The following is a 19,333-nucleotide window of genomic DNA, read 5'->3' on the forward strand; positions in this document are numbered from 1 at the left end:
TGCCAGGAGTGCACCTTGTGGAAACGTTCCAACAAAGTGAAGAGCTCTGGGTTGGGTTGGGTTGGATTTTTAAGCTATTGCAGTTCATATTTAGCAGTGCTTTTTTAGACCAGCAGGATTTACATTTAAGGAAGTGAATCTTTTTTAAGGAAGAAGGGGTATTCTGGGCTTTCATTTGTTACTGTTCTTCTTCAAATGAAGCAGTGACTTACCAGGAAAAAAAAAAATGGCATGCTTCCTTTTGGCTGGGGTGTTCAAAGAGGCAGAAAAGAATTACTTGTCAGTGGAAACACACATATAATCACCTTTATCTTTATGGAAAATCCAGGCCTCTGCCATTTAGAGAAACAAACTCCAGTTCTTCAACACCCAAAGTTACATACCCTCCAGTGCACTTTGTACTTGTTCCCTTTCTCATAAACCACCTTCCCTGCCACTGTTTTTTCTTGACAGTGAGACCTGCAGTGCATGGTTTTCAGAGCCTTTAATCTAATGGGTAGATCAGTATCAGTGTATTTTTCATTGTGGTGTGGTTTTTTTTAAATCAGTTGAGGTTGGTTTCTGTCTGACTGACTTGTTCCCAGCCAGCTCCAAATGGCTGCTGCTATAGCAGATGTATGCAAAGCAGGACAAATGCTAATGAGTGACCATAAGCAAGAAGTGTCTGTCATTTTTATTCAAAGCATGCAGGAGGATTTTGTAAGTGGTTAATTTGCCGTTGACTGAGTGAGGATGCCAGATCTCCTTCATTCAAAAACATGAATTATCTCTAAACAGGGATCCTGCTACTGGAAAACAGTCAGAAAGATGTTCAATTTATGGAACAGGTTACAAGTGCAACCTCAAGCCTTACTTGAAAGCGCCCTCTTTATAACAGTCCGTCACTGGCGGTTGTCCTGCTTTGCACACAGCTTCTGGAGCAAAAACATTTGAAGGTCAGATGTGGCAAATTAAGCAGCAACCATCTCCAACTGAAGGGGAAATTGACTGCAAAGCATCGGGTCTGGTTTTCGAATAATCTGCACCACTGGGTGCAAAAGAAGGATGGATTTTGCTCTAGCTTGCAAGAGTAAGATCGGTGCAATGCATTAATTTATTCATAGGCATTTGCAGAATTTGGCAGATTATCCTTATTCATGATGTATGTACCACACTGAGCGAGTATGATGCTTTACAAGAAAATTGTCCTTCCACTAAGGTTCATTGTCCCTGCTACAAAGCGGTCAAAATCTAATTACAATCAATATAGGCCAGGCACTCAATGGATGAGACGTGGAAGTTGAAGGAGCTGGATGTAAAAGGGCTAAGCTAAGTAAGTGGATTTAAGGAGTGTTCTTTGTAGGGAAGATAATGTGAGTTAATGAAACTTGAGGGAACCAACTAAAAGGAGAAGCTGTCAGCTCCTTGTCTTCCTCTTTATCTTATTTTCTGGGTTTCAGAAGCATTACCATTGTGCAAACAAAGCCACTCATGTAACTGCCGTGTTAGATATCACGCTCTCCCTCTCTTCTTTTATTTCAGGAGTATAAGTTCGATCGATACATAGAGAATGGCAGGAAGAAAACCACGTTCTACAAGGCAGGAAGAAAACTGAAGTATTTCCTAATGCCCTTTGGCTCTGGGATCAGCATGTGTCCAGGGAGGTTCCTCGCAATGAATGAGATGAAGATGTTTCTTTTCTTACTATTGGCTCATTTTGATGTAGAACTAGTGGAAAACAAAGCTGTCAGACTTGATAACAGTCGTATGGGCCTTGGTATACTCCTGCCAGACGTTGATATTGCCTTTCGTTACAAGCTAAGGTCCTTAAGAAAGTGAGCGGCTGCCTATATGCCTTCTACTAATCTCCATGTTTTCTCTGTTTCATCAGTCAGCTTTGTATTTTTTGAAACATTTTCCTCTCTGCTTTTACCTCCTTTCTATTTGTTTCTAAGGAGAAAAGCCCTTGGGCTGGAGGTAAATATCAGATGTGGGGACATGCAACCTCAGTTTGTCCTGCCTGAGCTATGAGTAGTGAGGTGAGATGACAACAGTTTGGCCAAGTAAATAGCCCAACATCCCTTCAAGACAGACCCGCATACTCTTGGCCATGAGTTGCGTAGGATTTGCAGGGAGGGTGACATCACATTGAATCCAGACCATTTTAATGGGAAACGGGCTCAGCGGCCCTATGTCACAGTGATTCCCCCTTGTTAGATTGGGAGGTCCCATACACCCACCATCAGCAGGCATCTCTGCATCTGCTCATAGGAGTGCAATAGTGAGAGAGGGGGAACATAATTCTAGAGAATGAAATAATTTTTAGTTATTATTATTCTAACTTTTTCTTTACTCTGTTCCCTTCATGGTCTTGAGTGTTAGCCCTTATTTGGGAGATGTGATGGAAGCTGTGTGGGGGGTGGTGGAGGATGATTTTCCTGAATGTCTTACTGGCAACACATTTCTGACTTCAGTTTTATGTACTGAGGGTGAATGCTTTGCTTTTCTTCCTTTTTTTTCTCTGATACAATGCAAAGAAATTTAAATCTGATTTTTTCCTGCAGTCATCTAAAGTCAGAAGGGAGGTTCTGTTGATTTTAACAGGCTCTGGATCAAGCCTAAATTACCTATTTTGGCTTTTGAGCCAAAAAAAAAAAAAAAAAAAAAAAAAAAAATTCTTCAGGGAAAAAATATATAAGCCCTTTTGAAATGATTCTGTCATCTCAAAAATTACCTTCTGCTTGTCTCACTGTTTTCCTAGTAACACATCCATGTGTTTATTTTGACCATTTCTGTTTGTTTATTTCTCAAAAAAGGCAAAAGAATAGTAGGGCTTTGAGGGCAAGTGTGATATTTTTAACAGTGTTTTACTGTGCCTAAGTTATGCATCGGCAGAGTAGTGTGACCTGTGTTTGGAAACAGACTTGTTCATCTACAAATTGGAAAATGAGATCTTCTCTGGGGTCAGAATTTGAGCGAGTGAAAACCCTGGGCAGCCACAGTAGTTATCTATATACTGGCTGCCCAACCTGCTTCACTGGGTGACCAGTTCTTGTTTCAAAAATGAATTTTTTAGTGCACGGGATCTGAGATTTTTAGACCTTAGCTCTCTACCCAGCCATCACTTTAGAGACTGATGAGGATTGTCGTGGCTGTCCAGTCTCAATTTGCCAAGATGGTAATTGCGATGGGAGAGTAGCCATGTCTGCGGGCCTTGCCTTGTGTTCCCAGAAAGTATCTCTCTTTGGAATGTGCCAGCATAAGTTTTATAAAATCAGAAAGTTTACTCATCTCTAAAGCACTTGATGGCCTATGGATGGAAACTGCTACATGCATACTAAGGATTAGAATTATTTACTGTTATTTGTGTAGAAGCCTGTTTAGTATTCATGTAAAGCACATACCCTAAATATGCATCAGCATCAGTAGAAAGGCTTTCAGAGATTGGCACAGCCATATTCCAAATCCTCTGAGAAGAAAATTGTGGTTTTGTGAGATATATTGGATAAACATTTTCTCTTCATATATAATATCAATAATGTGTACAGTGTTGGAGTACGCTTACATTATATGGGCTTTGCAGTTGATTAAATGCTTTAACTTTGCTTCAACATTTAATCAACAGCAAAAGCTGATTATTGCTTTGTGCCACAGAATAAAATTTGTTTTTATGGAGAGATTCTTGCACTCAAGTTACTTACTGCTGTGGTTACTCTGTAGGAGCTATTCTGTACTCAGCCATAGCTCACAATCCAGTCTGGACATTAGAGCCTGGTTTATTGAGAGAGGAAATGTTGATATCATTACACTGTTGACTATATTCCATTATTGCTTAAATGTAAGCTGTAAAATGTCTCATGCCACAGTTATGATAAATCTTTCTTTGGCTTCCAACTTTGAAACAAACCTGAAGCAACTGCAAAAATAACAGTAGGTATTTGTTTTAAACAGAAGACTTTTTTTATAATTGTATTCTATTTTTAGGATTTTGCATTAGACTGTCACAGGCTGCTGCATAATTTGGTAGGACATAATAGGGCTGTGCTGAAAGTAGATGCAACTCATTAATAATTTCAGATTGATTGCTGATCAGTTTGTGTGTACCTATTTTGAAATTAAAAAAAGAATTAGGTTGTCTCCAAAATAGAAAATTAAATCTGTAGGGAATGCTACCATCTAAAAAAGAAAAAAAAGGGCCAGAATCTTTCCCAGGAGTTTCAGGAAACTTCCAGGAAGACACTTGGAGTCCTTGTATTGGGGTTGGAGAACCCTCTTCGCACCACCCAAGGGGTCCGTGTTTTGATGGGATAAGAGTTAATTGCTCTTTTTGCTCAGGGACCAAAATAATCAAAGGTAAAGCCGGGCCTATTCAGCTTGTCCTGGCACTATGTCCCTGGTAACTCACGCTCCTGGTAGATGAGTTTTGCTGGTAGGCAATGCATCGCTACCTTAGCATAGCCCAGCTGCAGAGGAGGTAAGCCTCACTGCCATGTAAAGTCATGAGAACTAGAGCAGAACAGAGGAAATGTTAAGCCCTTCTGGTCCATGTACTCAGCAGCTGAGGAGATGACTTACTGCGAGTTGGCAGCTGGTCTGACCAGGGTGGCTCGGTCTCCGTGGAGCAGAGAGTGAAAGGCCCATGGTGTCGGTATTCCTGATCAATAAACCATAGAAGGATGAGGGTACACCATCCCTGGAGGTCCCAGCTGGAGACAAACAGGCTGCAGCGTGCTGCACTGAGGAAAACATGTTTCATAACGTAGGACGCAGTACGGTTTTTGATGACCTCCTCTGCCACAGAACCCAGGAGTGACCAGCTCCGAGTGTCTGTCACTGGGGCACTAAGATGGCAAGATCATCTCGGCAGAAACAGCAGTGCTGTTTGCAAGCGTTCGGGTGCTGGTGGTGCTGCAGGGGTGAGTGGTGGGAGGCTGTGAGACCTTGTGCTTCCTGTCCCTTCTCTCCACTTCAGCAGCGGGGTCCACCCTGCAAGCCCAGCAATGCCTGCTTGTCTCATCCGCTGACCGGCTGGCGTAGGGTCAGCCAGGAGGAGGGTGCAGGTGCCCCTTGAATTTGTATGCTGTTCCTCTAGTGAAATGGTGCGCTCACTGATCAGTTTGAGATGTGACTCGGCTGGTCAGTAACCAGCCTCCGACTGTGAGTTGTCACTGCCTGTGGCTATATTGATAATATCTTCCGCTATTAAAAAAAAATAATCTCATTTTTTCTCATATAAAATAGGTTTATTAAGTCAGTATGGCCCTTTATAGCACCCGAGAAGAAAAGTAAATTCATCATGAACTAATGTGAATGCTAAAATGTGATTTTATTATTATTATTATTATTATTTTAATTTACAGATTGTATGTTCTCCATTTTCATGCTGGCACTCAGTACTGCTATAAACTATTGTGAATTTTTAAAACTATTACTTAAAAGACCATGCTAGTCTATGTGTATCAGTTTGCAAATTAGACTTCTACATCTCTGCCAGTATGTCCTAATGTGCTAATACAAAACCGTGTAAGAGTTGCTCTTTAGTTTATGCTTTTAAGCCAGTTGCATGTCACTATTTGTGTTATTTTTATGAATAATTACTGGTCTGTGAATTTCTCCTGTAGAATTATAAATGATCTTTTATTTCATCATTATTGAACTTTCTGACATTCAAAAGATTGTGAATTGCTCTTAATTGTGCAAAATGACACTTTGTATATAGATGAACAGTAGTTAATACCCATTATTAAGCTCTAGGATCAGGTAAGGTGTATTGTGAATTTCTGAGCAAGAAAATTGAAACTTCATTATTTTAGTAATCTAACATCTTAAGTGAATTTTGTATTTCAAGGATACAATAAAAATGAATATATCTATTTTAATATTGAATGACTGTCCGTGGTATTTTCTTCCAGCTTACATTTACACTTTTCTCACAGATTCACAAATACTGCTTTCATTTTTTAAATTTCTTCAGCATACCTAATTTTTCTGTTACTTCATCTTGAGAGATATTTCTGTAAGGAAGAAAAGCCTTTAATTCAGCATTGGCATGGAGCAACTCCTTTGAATTTAAAAAATTATCAAGAGTGGTTTACCCCCCATCAAACTTAAACTGGTTCTTATCAGATGAGAGAAAAAAAGGAAGTGGTACTAGTGTCATTCTTAGGACATTATTCTAAATTAGTATAAAGATCTGCAGTTCACTAGTAATTCTCCAATACATCTCCTAGGCTTTTCCTTTTGCAAACCTCTGCGTAGTACAAGCTGTACTACCTAGTGTGAAACGTTCTATCCTCTCAGATCATTCATTTTAAAAGGGGAAAATGAATGAAAATTGTTACAATGTACAGCACTGCACCAGGAAAGCATAACTCGGCTTTTCTAGGTATCACTGTAGCTACTGAGTCCTACAAGAAAGTAATTAATATGAAGGTTGAACCCTGAAGATATCAGTGTTTCTTAATTTCTTCATGCAGAAATGCTTGTCAGGTGTGTTTGTGAGGGTCGTTGAAGATACATCCTAGAGAAGATAGACCTGCAGCATTTTTCTGAATTTGATAAATGTGTGTTAGCAACTGCACAATTGCTTCTACTTCAGATTATATTAGAAGTTCCTGAAGTTTATAATTAAGAAGTGGCATTGTTTGAGATTTCTTGAAGAGCACATTTCTGAGAGCTTTCCATGATGGTCTGAAAGATAGCTTGGGGAGGGGGGTGGTTAATAAGAGGTCGTAACACTGTATTTTATCTAATAGTTGGGTTGACACTACGTGCTTTTTTGATGTTACTTACAGTGCACTGTATTTTAAAATTATTCGAGACACCAGTTTATGCATGACATATGCTTAATTCTTATGAATAGAGCTATTTTAACTGTCAGACCACAGAAAGTGAAGTATTTTCTTGTCTCCTACCTAAACCAGCCTACGTACCCTGGCTAGTTAGGTCCTGATACCACAATGTATCAGAAAAATTATCTCATTACAAAAACATCCCCTAAAACTACAATGAATGATCCTTGAGTTATTGTCTATGTTTATAAATAGCAATAAGTATGAAGTAATGGTTGCTGCATATATAGAAGCATATAAAATTTAGAAAATGTTCCATTTTCTTTTGAAGGCAAAGAATTAAACGGTAGTGGGATCTTTATCCTCTATTAAACCAGTACTGTGCCTAATAGCCTATCCTAGGCATCAGGCTTACCTCAGGAACTGAGGTGGTGTAAATACATCATTTATAATAGCAGAACTGTGCTTGTCTTCAAAACTATTTACACCAAAATAAATAATCAGAAGAAGCCTAAGCTTCAGCTTTTCCTGCTAGGAGCCCTGCAGGATTCTAACTTGCAAGATTTTGTTAAACCGATTTTGACACTGACGTGTTGGTTTGTTTGTTTGTTTGTTTTTTCCTCAAACAGCAGCTCTGTGTACAGAAAGTTGAATAAAAGTCTAGGTTCTGACTACAGGGAGAGTAAAAAGCGGTATGTAAACACCCTGTGATGACTTTTGACAGTGACTTCTTTCCTGTCTCTCAAATTTCCAACTACCTCTTTCTTCCAAATAGTTTAGTCGCTAACCTCCTACAGGCAGCAAGTCTTTCCCTGTCTAATTTCCATCTTGTGAGCCAGTGAATCGGCTATCTTCTCAACGTATTTTTCAGTTGCCTTCTAGAAATGCGATCTTTACCGCAGGCTCTCGCAAGACCGGCGTGGCAGGTAGCTACAGCTGAGAGAAGTGCCGCGTCGCGAAAGCTTTGAACCTGGAAAGTGGACGGGCATTAGTTGAGCTCGGGATTGATGAGGGGTTGGAAGCGCGGGCGTTGGGGGTGTCTCGGCTCTGGGATGCCGCCCCGGTGTGCCCCGGCCCGCGGCGGCGGGTGGGGGGGCGTGGGGGGAGACCGGCATACCTGCCCGCCCGCAGGGCTCCCGGCGCCGGTTTGCGGTCGCTGCGCTCCCGGTTCCCCCGACCCCCTCGAAAAATCAGGCGGAAAGGGATGGGGAGGGGTGCGGGGGGTGAGGAGATAGTCCTGCGCCCCTTCCTAAAAGCAACCCGTGCTTCCAGGGATGCTGGGGTGGGAAAAGGGGACAGGGACCCCCGAGGAGGTTCCCAGGGAAGCGGTCCGGGTGTCAGGTAAGTTTGGAGGGCTTCGGCTGGTGAAGAGGAGGTTTACTCCGGAAAGGCGATTGTTTGCCCCTAATCCCCAATTAGGAGGATTTTAAAATAGTATTAGAGGGGCAATCTGTTCTGCAACTTCTCGGAAGAAATAATTGTTGATTTAGATAAGCACTGATCCCTTCAGTGTTTGATGAAGACGTTAATTTATGGCTGTCTAGCAGTTTATGGCTGTCATTAGGTTTTCAGCTTTGTCTCTGTTCGAAATGTATCTTTCTTTTTATTTTAATCCGAGACAATTATGTAAGAAAACGGTTATGTTTGATCTAAAATGCATCATTTTCCTATAGCATTTCAAATTATTCACAGATCATAGTTCTTGTATGTGCATATATGAATTTAAAAATACAGCAGTAAAGTGCTTGAAACAGACCATAAATTTGCTTCATATTTTATTACACGTCTCTGAATCAGGTTGAGAGGACAAGGGCAACTAGGGGCTTGGGGGAGGATTTAACCCTTCCCGAGGCTGGAGAACCAGCCAAACAAGAGCAAATCCCCCTCCGGAGCGTTACGGGGGGCGGGGGGAGGGGGGGGGGGGGGAGGCTGGGTGACACCGAGCTGATGAGTGACCACAGGGAAATGGGGCTGGCTGCAGGTCTTTGCTCATTTAGCAGATGTCCCTTCTGCGGATGGCCGGCTGCTGGGAGCCCCCGAGTCAGGCTCGGGGCCGGGGCCGCCGCCGCGCTGGATCCCGCTCCCGGTGGCCGCTCCAGCCTTCGCTCCGGCCCGGGCAGGGATGGCACCCGGGGGGCGGCCAAGCGCGTCTTAACCCCTGCGGCGCCTGCCTAAGCCAAGCCCAGCGGAGCCCGCACCAAGCCTCCGATGGGCTCCGCTAGCGCCAGAGCCCCCCGAGGGGCGCAGGGGTCCTGCCCCGCCGAGGAGGGAACGGCGGGGGCCGGGACCAGCGCGGAGCCCAGCGCCGCTTCCCCGAAGTTTTGTCCCGCTCCGGCAAGGAGATGCTCCGCAATCCGATTAAAGCCGCGGGATCCCTCCGGCCTGTTGGCAGCGAGTGCCATCAAAGTTACAAATGGTCCTGGAGAGAGTCGCGGAGTCCTGGCCCGTTTATTTTACCCCACCCCACCCCCAACAACTCCCTCCGTCACCACCACCACCGAAAAAAAAAAAAAAAAAGAAAAAAGAAAAAAAGTGTTAATTGCTGTAAAGTTTCCGAGCACGTGGATAATTTACTTTGACTGCTGCGTTTTAATTAAAAGCAAACTTATTTATGTTTCTGATGTTTATATTACGCGATTTAATTACGTTTAGAGGCAGCGTCGCACTTTTTTTTCCCCCTTCCACCCTAAATCACATTTTCATTAAAGGTTTTAATAAGAAAACTCACTTGACCACTATCCATTATCTAGTCCCCTCCATGCACACAAGTTCACTTACCCATTCATTTATTCACTTACTCATTCCAGCAGATCCGCTGCAACTGCTGCTAGCAGGGATGTGAACACTCATAATTATTTGTCAAAGTCTGGAAAGTGTATTATCCCTTCTTCTAGTGGTAATTAGTTACCATAGCATCTAATACGTAAATGTGCCCAGAGCACACCATTAACAGTTAAGCGGAGGATTCAATTTAACACATGATTATATCTTTCATAAGTCATTACATTAGGAAAGCCAATGTCACTCATGCTGGGACAATTTCAGGCTCCGAGCCGGGGTAAGGGGCCGGGGGAAGGGAGCCGAGCTGGGCGGCGGGGGCAGAGGGACCCCTCGGAGGCGTCTGGGGGAGATCCCGCTTCGGTGAGGAGGCTGGAAACGGGGAGGAAGCTCTTTTGAAGGGGGACATGTTCATTTCTGGCTAAGCGATCTATCAAGCGTTAAGGGGGGCGGGGGAGCCTCTCTCCTCCCCCCACCTCCGACACACACGGCGCTCGCGTTGGCAAGACCTGCCCAGGGACTGGCCCGGCCCGCCGTGCCGCTTCCCAGCGGGGCTGCTCGGTGCAGAGGGACAGGAGCGAGGGGCCGGGAGTGACAGCACCTCTGCCCGGCCGGGACCCCTCTCCCCCCTCCAAGGCAAGCGAGGAGGAACCAAGGGAGCGCAAAGCGGGGCGGCGGCGGTCGCCAGGAACGGAGAGAGTTGCCATTCCGCTTTACCGTCGCCCCGAAGCAGAAGCAGACGGGAGGTGCGCGGAGAAACCGCTCCCTGTGCCATAGACGGCAGCGGCCGCCCTCGCTGCTCCGAGCCGGCGGGAGCATCCCCGGGCAGGCCCGCACACGCCGCCGCGCCTCGGCCCCCTCCCCCGGGAGCCGGGAGCCTGAGAGTGGGTCTCCCGCAGCCCCCTACCTTCCCCCCCGCCCAGGTCTCGGCCGCTCCCGGAGTTTGCTGGGACCTCGCTCGCCTCCCCCCGTCCCACGGCCGGGCACAGCCGAGCAGCGCCCGCGCCTTCCAGGGGAAACCTCTCCGGGAAGCCCCTGCTCGGCCGCCAGAGATATTAAGCGGTAAATCTTGCAGCAAATGTGCCCTGCGATGTTATATGCACGAACACACACTCGCGCATACACACACACACATACACGCAGACACAGGCACGCACCACGCCAAGCTGGTGGCGGTGGTTAATTCCTAATCAGAATGATGGACAGCAGAGACAGAACAATACAAACTAATGGCTGTGTTGCTGATCACTTTACCCCTTGATTAAAGACACCCAATTATGGCGCAGAACAGTGTCGTAATTATGTTCCTTAATCACATCCAGGAGGTTTAATTGCCTTAACGATGTGTTTCATTAAATGAATTTAGGTATTATAGTCGACAGTTTTCATACACAGTTGTTTTCAAATTAACATAATATTAGACATCGTCATGGAAATTGTTTTAATAATCATAATTAGACGCACCCAGCCTTTGTCTAGTAAATGCTGAGAGACGCTTCTCCTTGCGCCTGGGGGCTGATCTGCCCACCCTCTCTGGGCTGCCTTCCCACAGCTCCGTGGCACTTTACAGTTATGTTTCCTGAAAAGTTACAGGTTCTGATTAATCTTTTTTGATGGGAAGTGGAGCAGAAAACATTTATCCCCTTCCCCCGCCTATAGTGCTGCCGTTGGGAGAGGCGGCTCCGCGGACACTCGGCGCCGGCCCGGGCCACTCGAGGGGAGGGGGGACCCCCGGGCCGGCCCCAGCGCAGGGCGGGCAGCTTTGGGGAGCTGCCTGCTCCCCGGGCCTCGGGTCTGGGGCAGGGCGGAGGGGCCACGAGGGGAGGGGAGGCTCCAAAACTGGGGGGTGGGGGAGGGAGGAGGCGGGGGGGGCGGGGGGCCGGTCCTGCAGCTCATCCTGGGGCGCACCCGGGGCGAGGGGCTTGCGTGGAGCCGCGGGACGGAAGGGCCAGGGCCCGACGCTGCCCCACGGCTGCCCCGCACCGCCGGGGTCCGCCCGCCACGGGCACGGGAGAAACACACCGCGGGGAAAAACTTCTCGCCCTGCTCCCTGGGACACCCTGAGCCAGCAGTGGGGTGCCGGGGGCTGCGGGGCAGCATTCAGAGCAAGGCAAAGGAAAGGAAACTACCCCCACCCCCCCTTAAATCTGGAGATACACGCTTAACAAAGCACAGCATAATACAAGCGTTTGTTCAAAATATTTTAATAAAGATTCTTTCCGACATAGATACACATACAAACGATCGTACATTGCTGTCATAATCTGATTGACCTATTTAATATATATCACTCTTTACACATCCGTGACCTGCCAACAGATCTATCATGGCTCCTATTTTGCCATCCAACCTGACAGTCCGAATTTGTATTATCTGCAAGTAGTGGAAAATAGCAGGACTCGTTTTTGAAAAGAAAAAAAAAGAAGAAAAAAAAAAAAAGGAAAAAAAAAATCTTGATTTACAAATGGCAGAGAGACAGCCACCCAGCCATGCAAACTCAAACTGAAGGCTCACTTTGGGTAAATAGCTACTTCTTGCTTTTCATCTCTCATTTTTCTTCCAAAAAAATCCACCCTCCCGCATCACCACCACCCCCCCCCCCCGAAAAAAAAGAAAATAATTCCACGCGTTCTGTAAATCAGCCTAAAGTATTTTAAAGTATTTCAACTTAAATAATCATCCACAGTCAGAATAATTTACATATACATTAAAAGCGGTTTAAATTATACCTTTGAAAACACAGCGCCTGGGAAAACATTGGCTTGGCAAGTGTTCTTGTAGCAGCTATTGCTCTGATGCCTTGTTAAAGTAAATAGCTATTACCTGTTTTAATGCAAAGAATACCCTTTCAAAAATTAGTTGGTTGAGCAATTAAGAATACACCTTTCCTGTAATTTTTGGACTGAAGCAATTTATTAAAGCTCAATTTAAATACAGGGATGATGCAACTTAAAATCCAGATGACCTTTCATAAACCTAAGCAGCTCGGATACATCAACATTTCTGGTTATACGTTGTTGGCAACTAAACGTTTTAAACACTTGGCACACAGTTTAAGTTAATCCATAAACAGAATTTTAGAAGCATTTAAAGTAACTGCACATAAGACCCGTGACCTTAACACATGATAAATATTGTTGGCGTGGAAGGGTCATTTAAAGAATAACAAATAAATAGCATGTCTTGTTTATACATCATTGCAAAGTGGAAAGAAACAAGGTGCACATAAATATTTCTTTTAAAAATGCGATACTTTCAGCCACACGGAGTAGGGGTTTTGTTCGGTTATTTTTTTGTCTTTTTCTTTTTTTAACTCTCTCGATTTTTTTTTTTTTTAAATCACTCTCACCAAACTTTGCGCATTTTCACAGGATCAAAGTTTAGAGACGATAAAAAATACAAAGTCTTCCATAGCAATGGTCCAGTCTCTTTGTTTCTGCGAGTCGCTTAAATAATAAGTTTACATTTCAAGTTTGTTTGTTTCCTGGCTCAGAATAATAATAATAATACTGCTAATAATAATAATTAAAAAAAAAAAATCTATGTTCAAGTGCCCTCTCTGATTTGTCCCGTCCACCTCCGCGCCCGGATCGCCGCGGCCCCCTCGCCTGGCCGGGGCCGGGGCCGAGGCCGGGCTGGGGGTCCTCTCCCCGGCGCTAGCCCCGGCTCCTGGCCCGGCATCTCCTTTGTCCGGCGGCGCGGCGGGCGCCCGGCTGGAGCGCCCCCCCCCCGCCCCCCCCCGGTCCGGGGCTTCCTCCCGGCGGCCCCGCGCCCCCTCCCCGGCGCGGCGCGGCGCACACGCTGCCTCCCGGCGCGGTCCCGTCTCGGCAACACCCGAGGAGAAGGGGGAGGCGAGGCGAGGCCGGGCGGGGGGAGGCGGGGGCCGGGCAGCGCTCAGTCCCTCCGCCGCCCCCGCGGCCCCCGGCCCGGGGCCGGGTCGCCGGCTGTCGCCGCTCCCCGGGGCCGCGGCGGCGGCGGGGGGCGGCAACGGCGGCGGCGCTTAAGGCTTCTCCGTGCACTGTTTGCAGAGGCTGGAGGAGACGCTGTTGAAAATGGCACATTTCTCGGGGCAGGAGGTGGCGGGGGGCAGCCCGGCGCTGAAGGGGTACCCGGCCGCCTGCTCGTAGGCGCCGAGGGCGGGGTGCAGCGCCGCCGCCGCCGCCGCCGCCGCCGCGGCGGAGCTGGGCAGGGAGGCGGCGGAGATGGCCTGGCCCTGGTTGAGATAAGCCACCAGGCGCCGCATCTCCTCCAGGGCCTGCGCCTGCATCAGGATGTAGTTCTTGGCCAGGAGGAGCGTGGCGATCTTGGAGAGCTTCCGCACCGAGGGGCTGTGCGCGTAGGGGATGACCGCCCGCAGCTCGTCCAGCGCGTCGTTCAGGTCGTGCATCCGCCGCCGCTCCCGCGCGTTGATGTTGAGGCGCAGCGCCTTCTGCTCCTTGGACTTCTTGCTGCCGCCGTGCCCGTGGCTGTTGGAGCAGCCGCCCTCGGCCGCCTTCAGCCCCCCGCCCCCCCCGCCGCCGCCGCCGCCGCCGCCCGCCGCCGGCGAGGCGACGCGCGGGTCCCCCCCGGCGCCGCGCAGCACCAGCTCGCAGCGGCCGTCGCTGTCGTCGTCGGGGCTCTGCTCGCCGCCGCTGCTCTCGGCCACCGAGCTGCGGCTGGCGCTCTCGCCGTACTTGACGCAGACGGAGCCCGGCGGCAGCGCCAGCGGGTCGCCGCCGACGCCGGGCTGCAGCAGCGCCTCGGGCTCCGCCGCCTCGTAGCAGGCGAGCGGCGAGGGCTGGCGGTCGCGGGGGTGGGAGAGGTCGAGCCCCGGGGGCGAGCGGAAGGCGGACTCCATGCGCTTGGCCGAGGCGGCGAGGCTCTTGTGGAAGAGGTCCTCTTCTGCGGGCAGCCCCAGCGCCCGCTCCATCGGCGCCCCGCTCGCCTCCGCCTCCGCCTCCTCCGCCCCCCTCAGCTCCCGGCCCGCTCCTCCAAGGCTCCGCGCCGCGGCGGGCGGCTCCCCGGCGTCCCGCTGGCAGAAATCGCCTCCCGGCTCCCGCCGGGGCTGCGCCGTGCCCGGCGCCGCGGCTGCCCCTGCCCCGGCTCCGGCTCCGGCTGCTGCTCCGGCGGCTGCTGCTGCTGCTGCTGCTACGGCTTCGGCTCCGGCTCCGGCTCCGGCGGCGGCCGCGGCTCCGGCTCCGGCTGCGGCTCCGGCGGGGGCTGCGGCTCCGGCTGCGGCTCGCCCTCAGCAGGCGCCGCGCTGGGGCATTGTGCACTGCCAGCGGAGCCGCTTCCACCGTTTATCTTGCTTGGATTCACCTTCAAGAGATTTCCGGACCCATCAACCAGCAGCCGCCGCAGACGGGGGAGTCTTTTACATCATTATCTCTGAGAGTAGGTTATTATGAAGAAGACTCGCCTGTTGGGACAGAGCTTTCTACCCAATCAGGTTAACGTTTTAATTAATAGGATTAAAACGGTAACAAACAATCCCCGGCGCTATCTGGCCCTGAGTCTGAATAGTTTCATTTCCCAGGTCTGAAGACAGGCAGCAGCTAGAGCTTTATAAGAGGCGCCTGCTCCATTATTCTCCCTGCCATCTGTATACACAGCTTAACGCATATGTTTGCAAGACGTTGTGTCCTGTTAGTAACCCAACAACTGCCTTTAGCTTGACATGTGTGGCGACTTTCACTCATCAATGAGCACACTAAAAGCCCTACTTAGATCGAAGGATGTTCTTTGCCTCCTTCAGCAAATTACAGCCCTGCACTGCAGAAAAGCCCGCTTCAACGCTTCCCCTTCCGAGTGCTGCCAGCAGACTTCTGCTAACTTAGCCGTGGAGTCAGGAGTGACACCCTCTCCCCCCACCCCAGCCCACCCACCCCCTGCATTTACATTAACTTATAGCCCACTCCCACCCCCACCCGTCTTCGCGACAAGGCTCTCCTGGGAAAGAAAGGAAAAAAAAAACCAAATCCAACCCGGACCAACCCGAACCGCCGTGCCCACTCCTGCCCACCGCCAAAGTCCATCTTGCTTCCCTGGGAGGCGAATGGTCCCCAGCCCGCCCCCCCCCCCCCCCCCCCAAGCAAACGGAGACCAAACTACGGGGTGGTTCCCCTCCTCCTCCCCTTAGCCCTTTTCAAGTAGCAGATTGCCGCTTTCGAGTGATTATCCCCCGTGTCCCTATAAAAAACATAAAGCCCCATCAGTTACCTTGAAAACGAACCGATCTGGGGAGGAGGGAGGGCGGGGTGAGAAAGGGCAGAACCCACCAAACTTTTTTTTTTTTTTTTTCTTTAATTGTGATTCACCAACTCTTTGCAGCTCGGTCCCTGCCTGCCTCCCCCGGGCGGGAGCACCCCGCTCCGCTCCCCAACGCCGGGATGTCGCCGCCGGCGTCGGGGCGAGAGCGGCCCCCGCGCCACGGTTACCCCGGTTACCCCGGCCCCCTGCTCTCCTCCCGGGGCTCTCCTCGGAGCCGGGGCACAGCTCTTCTGCGCTCTCCCAGAAGCTGAAGGGGCAACCCCAGGGCTGGTCTGAATTTTTGTCCCACTGCTCCTCTCATACTCGAGGCGAGCAGCTCGCTCTCGCTTTACTGTTAGCGCTCAGAGTATTTAGTGGCAGGTTTTCATCTTATGACATCAGTAAAAACAATATTTCCCAACACTTTCAGTAAATCATTCTTATGTGGCAGAATTACTGAAGGCTATGAAATTTTTTGGTTTCTCTGGTTTCATTAAAAACCTTTTAATTGTGTCTTTCGGAGTTGGCCCCAGGTGTTGGACTCTTTTCATTACATTTTGCTCTAATGTGATGAAATTCTAATTCTCTCCTTACCATATGGTTAAATTTCCCCACTGAGAATTAGTTGAAAAAGGAGAAATAATCTATTAATCTCTGTAATAGATTCACAAATGAGGTTTGCCACAGAACCTGTTTTTGAATGGTAATATCAGAACAGTTGGGTGCCTTGTTTCAGGAAAGAAAGGACCAGGCGACAACAGAAAACGTTTGAATTTTCACCTGGAAAGAATGAAAAGAAGCCAAGCTGCAGATTTTAGAGTAATTGACTGAGATTTCATCTAGCGAGGACATGACTACAATACAGACCTTCCTCACCTCGTGTCTCCGGATCAGAGGCGAACATACAAGCCGAGTACTCCGAAGAGAGGCGGAGGGGGGGGTGGCTCACCCCCGCCCCCCCCCCCAGCCCCGTTTGGCTGCTGCGCTTGTCCCTGGTCGCCGTCCAAGCGCACAGTCACCGAGCGCCTCGCTCCCCTCCCCCTTTCCAAGGGATGCCACCGTTAACCTCTATCATTACTAATCCAAAGGCATTTTAGGTTTTTTGTTTTCCAATTAGCAACTTCATTTTCCCTGGGATCATAAACAAAGGTCTTTACAATCGCAAGAGGGGGTTCGGTTTGGTGTATTAGTATTATTACCATTATTATTAACCCTGTTTAATATCCAACTGGTAAAACTCATGTGGTCACCTAAGGATGACGGATACTGTTATTATAATTTGATCGTTGGGGGAACGTTTCAGCCCTCCAGTTTATTTCTTCGAAGACGGAGGTCTCCGCCTCGATCTCTCCCGCTGATCTGTGGGTTCACTAGTGCTACGTCCCCTCTTTTTACCTGCAACTTTGGGGACGTAGCACTCTCTCGCTCCGCAGCCGGCGAGGCCGGTTGCCCCGCGGCTGCAGCCGCCGCATTTGCCCCGAGGGGCGGCGGACGCTGCCGGGACGCGCCGTCGGGGCGAGGGGACGGAGGCATCGCGGCGACCCTCAGGGGGTCCCGGCCCCCTCCTCTTGTCCTCGGCTGCTTTGGCTCACATATGCGCTGTGAGTCAGAAATTTCTCTCTCTTCGTCTAAGCTTTCTGCTCGCCCCTGTCCACCCGCCAGCCTGCCTGCGGCTGAGCTGCCTGTGGATCCGCTTTGGTGCGTGTCCCTGCTCCTGCCCGTCCTATCAACTGTCTCGCTTTTTCTTTTATTTCTCTTCATCCTTTCCTTTCCCCTTCTTTCTGGGACTGCCCCCTGTTATTGAGACATTGATGTATCTCAGTCATCTTGCCGATGCGCGCATCTGTGACTTGCCGTGGTTTAGGGATGCCAACTTTCTTCCAAACTTTAGCTTGGGGAGGGGAGGTAGGGAGAAGAAAGTGGAGGAGACAAAAAGAGAGCCCCTCTTGCCTCCCCCGGACCTGCCTGTTGTGATCTGTCTCTCCCCCCCCCCCTCCCGAAGAAGTGGCTGTTTAATAGTCGACGGGAACTTTAGTTTGGAAGCAGGCAGAAGAATTTATAGAAGCTTTAAATGCGGGGCTTATAAAAATACCGAGGAATGGTCTTTGAGGTTTATGCACTCGTAAACTTTTGCTGATTGCTCCTGGGAAGTTGTCAGGCATTTAACACTGCGTTTATCTTACAGCGCAATGAAAACACATCTGCCCAGCGTCTCGTTACCTGGTTTAATTGTGCCGCAGCCCTCTGCCACGGGTTCTACTCCACCTGGGTCCTGATTTCGGGAAAGGAGCAGCCCGGAGCCGAGGTGCAGAAGGGACTCCGAGAAGGGACGGACCCGGCCGCTGTGGAGCATCCCCCAGTCTCCACCGTGAGCGGCCGGGCATGGGCCGTCCCGGGCGGGGCGGGAGGCAGGGGCAGGGGGTGCAAGGAGCCTGCAGGGTCCCAGAAGACAAATGGGAGCCGACAGCACCACGACTGCGGATTTTCCGTGGCGCCTTTTGCAAGATTTGCTCGAGAGTCATTTTGTTTCGCTCCCCACCTGGGAGAGAAGTTAAAACCCCGTTCCCTTCCTCCAGGGCTGGGCTTTCCGTTTGCTGAAAAGCCTCCAGGAGGAAGGACGCTCTCCAAATTTTTCCTAAAGCCGCCCAGGAGCTAAATGCTGGCGAGGCAGATTTTAGATAGATGAAGGCAGCCTCTCCCTGCCTGCTCTGAGGAGAGGCACGGCAGGACGGTCCTCGCAGCCAGCTGAGGGCTTGGGATCACCCGGCAAGTTCCTGGCCCTTCTCCCAGCGGCTCAGTCCCGAGCCCTGCTGCCCCCGGGACGCTGAGCCCGGGGCAGAGCAGAGCCGGGAGCTGAGCTCCCCGCCAGTGCAGCGCAGCCCCAGCTGCAGGGTCTGCCCGCTTTTTCCAGCGCTGAGTCAAGTGTCGGGGAGGGCTTTCGTTCGCCGCGGCTGCTTCTGTGTTGTCTTCACTCTTAGGCAAACTTTATTTAAGTTCAGGGTGAAGAAAAGACCTTAAAAAGAACGAAAAAGACATCACCCTTGCGTTCACTCCTAGTGCAAATCTCCTCGGAGGTGTCTGGCCGGAGGCAGCCCCAGGAGGCCACTGACTTCCCAACCTGAGAAAGTCCTTCTAGCAGCAGACGGGGGCCCGGCAGCCCACGGGGGTCTCGGGGCCGCGTGCAGGGCAGGAGAAGGGGGCGATGCGCTCAGCCCCACGGGACTCCCGTCGCAGCATCCTGCTCCCCGGGGCCAGGGGATCGGGGAGCGGGCAGCGTGGTGGGACCTGGCGGTGCGTGTGGGCAGCCGGGTTGGGTATAGTTGTGTGGCGAGGGGCTGCGAAGCGGAGGAAAGCATTACCCCCCGTCCTCGGTCCTTCGCAGGAGGAGAAAAACTGCATTGACAGCGCAGCAGAGTTATCATGGGGTGAGGGATGCCACCCCGATACCCAGCCCTGCGCTGCCGTTGAAGGTGGAAAGTCTGGAGGGCTGCAGAGGGATCAACGGCACCTGAGGGTCCCCACTGAGACCCGCCAGGTGGCCGGTAGGTCCCCTCGGG

General features: G+C 50.0%; 2 protein-coding genes across 4 annotated transcripts in view; one reads left to right on the plus strand and one right to left on the minus strand.

Moving 5' to 3' along the window:
- CYP7B1 (cytochrome P450 family 7 subfamily B member 1) overlaps nucleotides 1-5,865 on the plus strand; it is a 130,174-nt gene extending 124,309 nt beyond the window's left edge. For all 3 annotated transcript variants that reach the window (XM_074898899.1, XM_074898897.1, XM_074898898.1), the window contains one exon: nucleotides 1,522-5,865. In XM_074898899.1, coding sequence (XP_074755000.1) covers nucleotides 1,522-1,818 — 297 coding nt within the window. In that variant the 3' untranslated portion in view covers nucleotides 1,819-5,865. The remainder of the gene's footprint in view (nucleotides 1-1,521) is intronic.
- A 7,590-nt stretch (nucleotides 5,866-13,455) lies between these two features.
- Nucleotides 13,456-14,550, minus strand: BHLHE22 (basic helix-loop-helix family member e22). Its single transcript, XM_074897700.1, has one exon. The coding sequence runs from the start codon at nucleotides 14,455-14,457 to the stop codon at nucleotides 13,549-13,551; it is 909 nt and encodes a 302-aa protein (XP_074753801.1). The 5' UTR covers nucleotides 14,458-14,550; the 3' UTR covers nucleotides 13,456-13,548.
- Nucleotides 14,551-19,333: the final 4,783 nt, after the last annotated feature.

This window comes from Athene noctua, chromosome 2 (assembly GCF_965140245.1).
Source record: "Athene noctua chromosome 2, bAthNoc1.hap1.1, whole genome shotgun sequence".
Taxonomy (NCBI): Eukaryota; Metazoa; Chordata; class Aves; order Strigiformes; family Strigidae; genus Athene; species Athene noctua.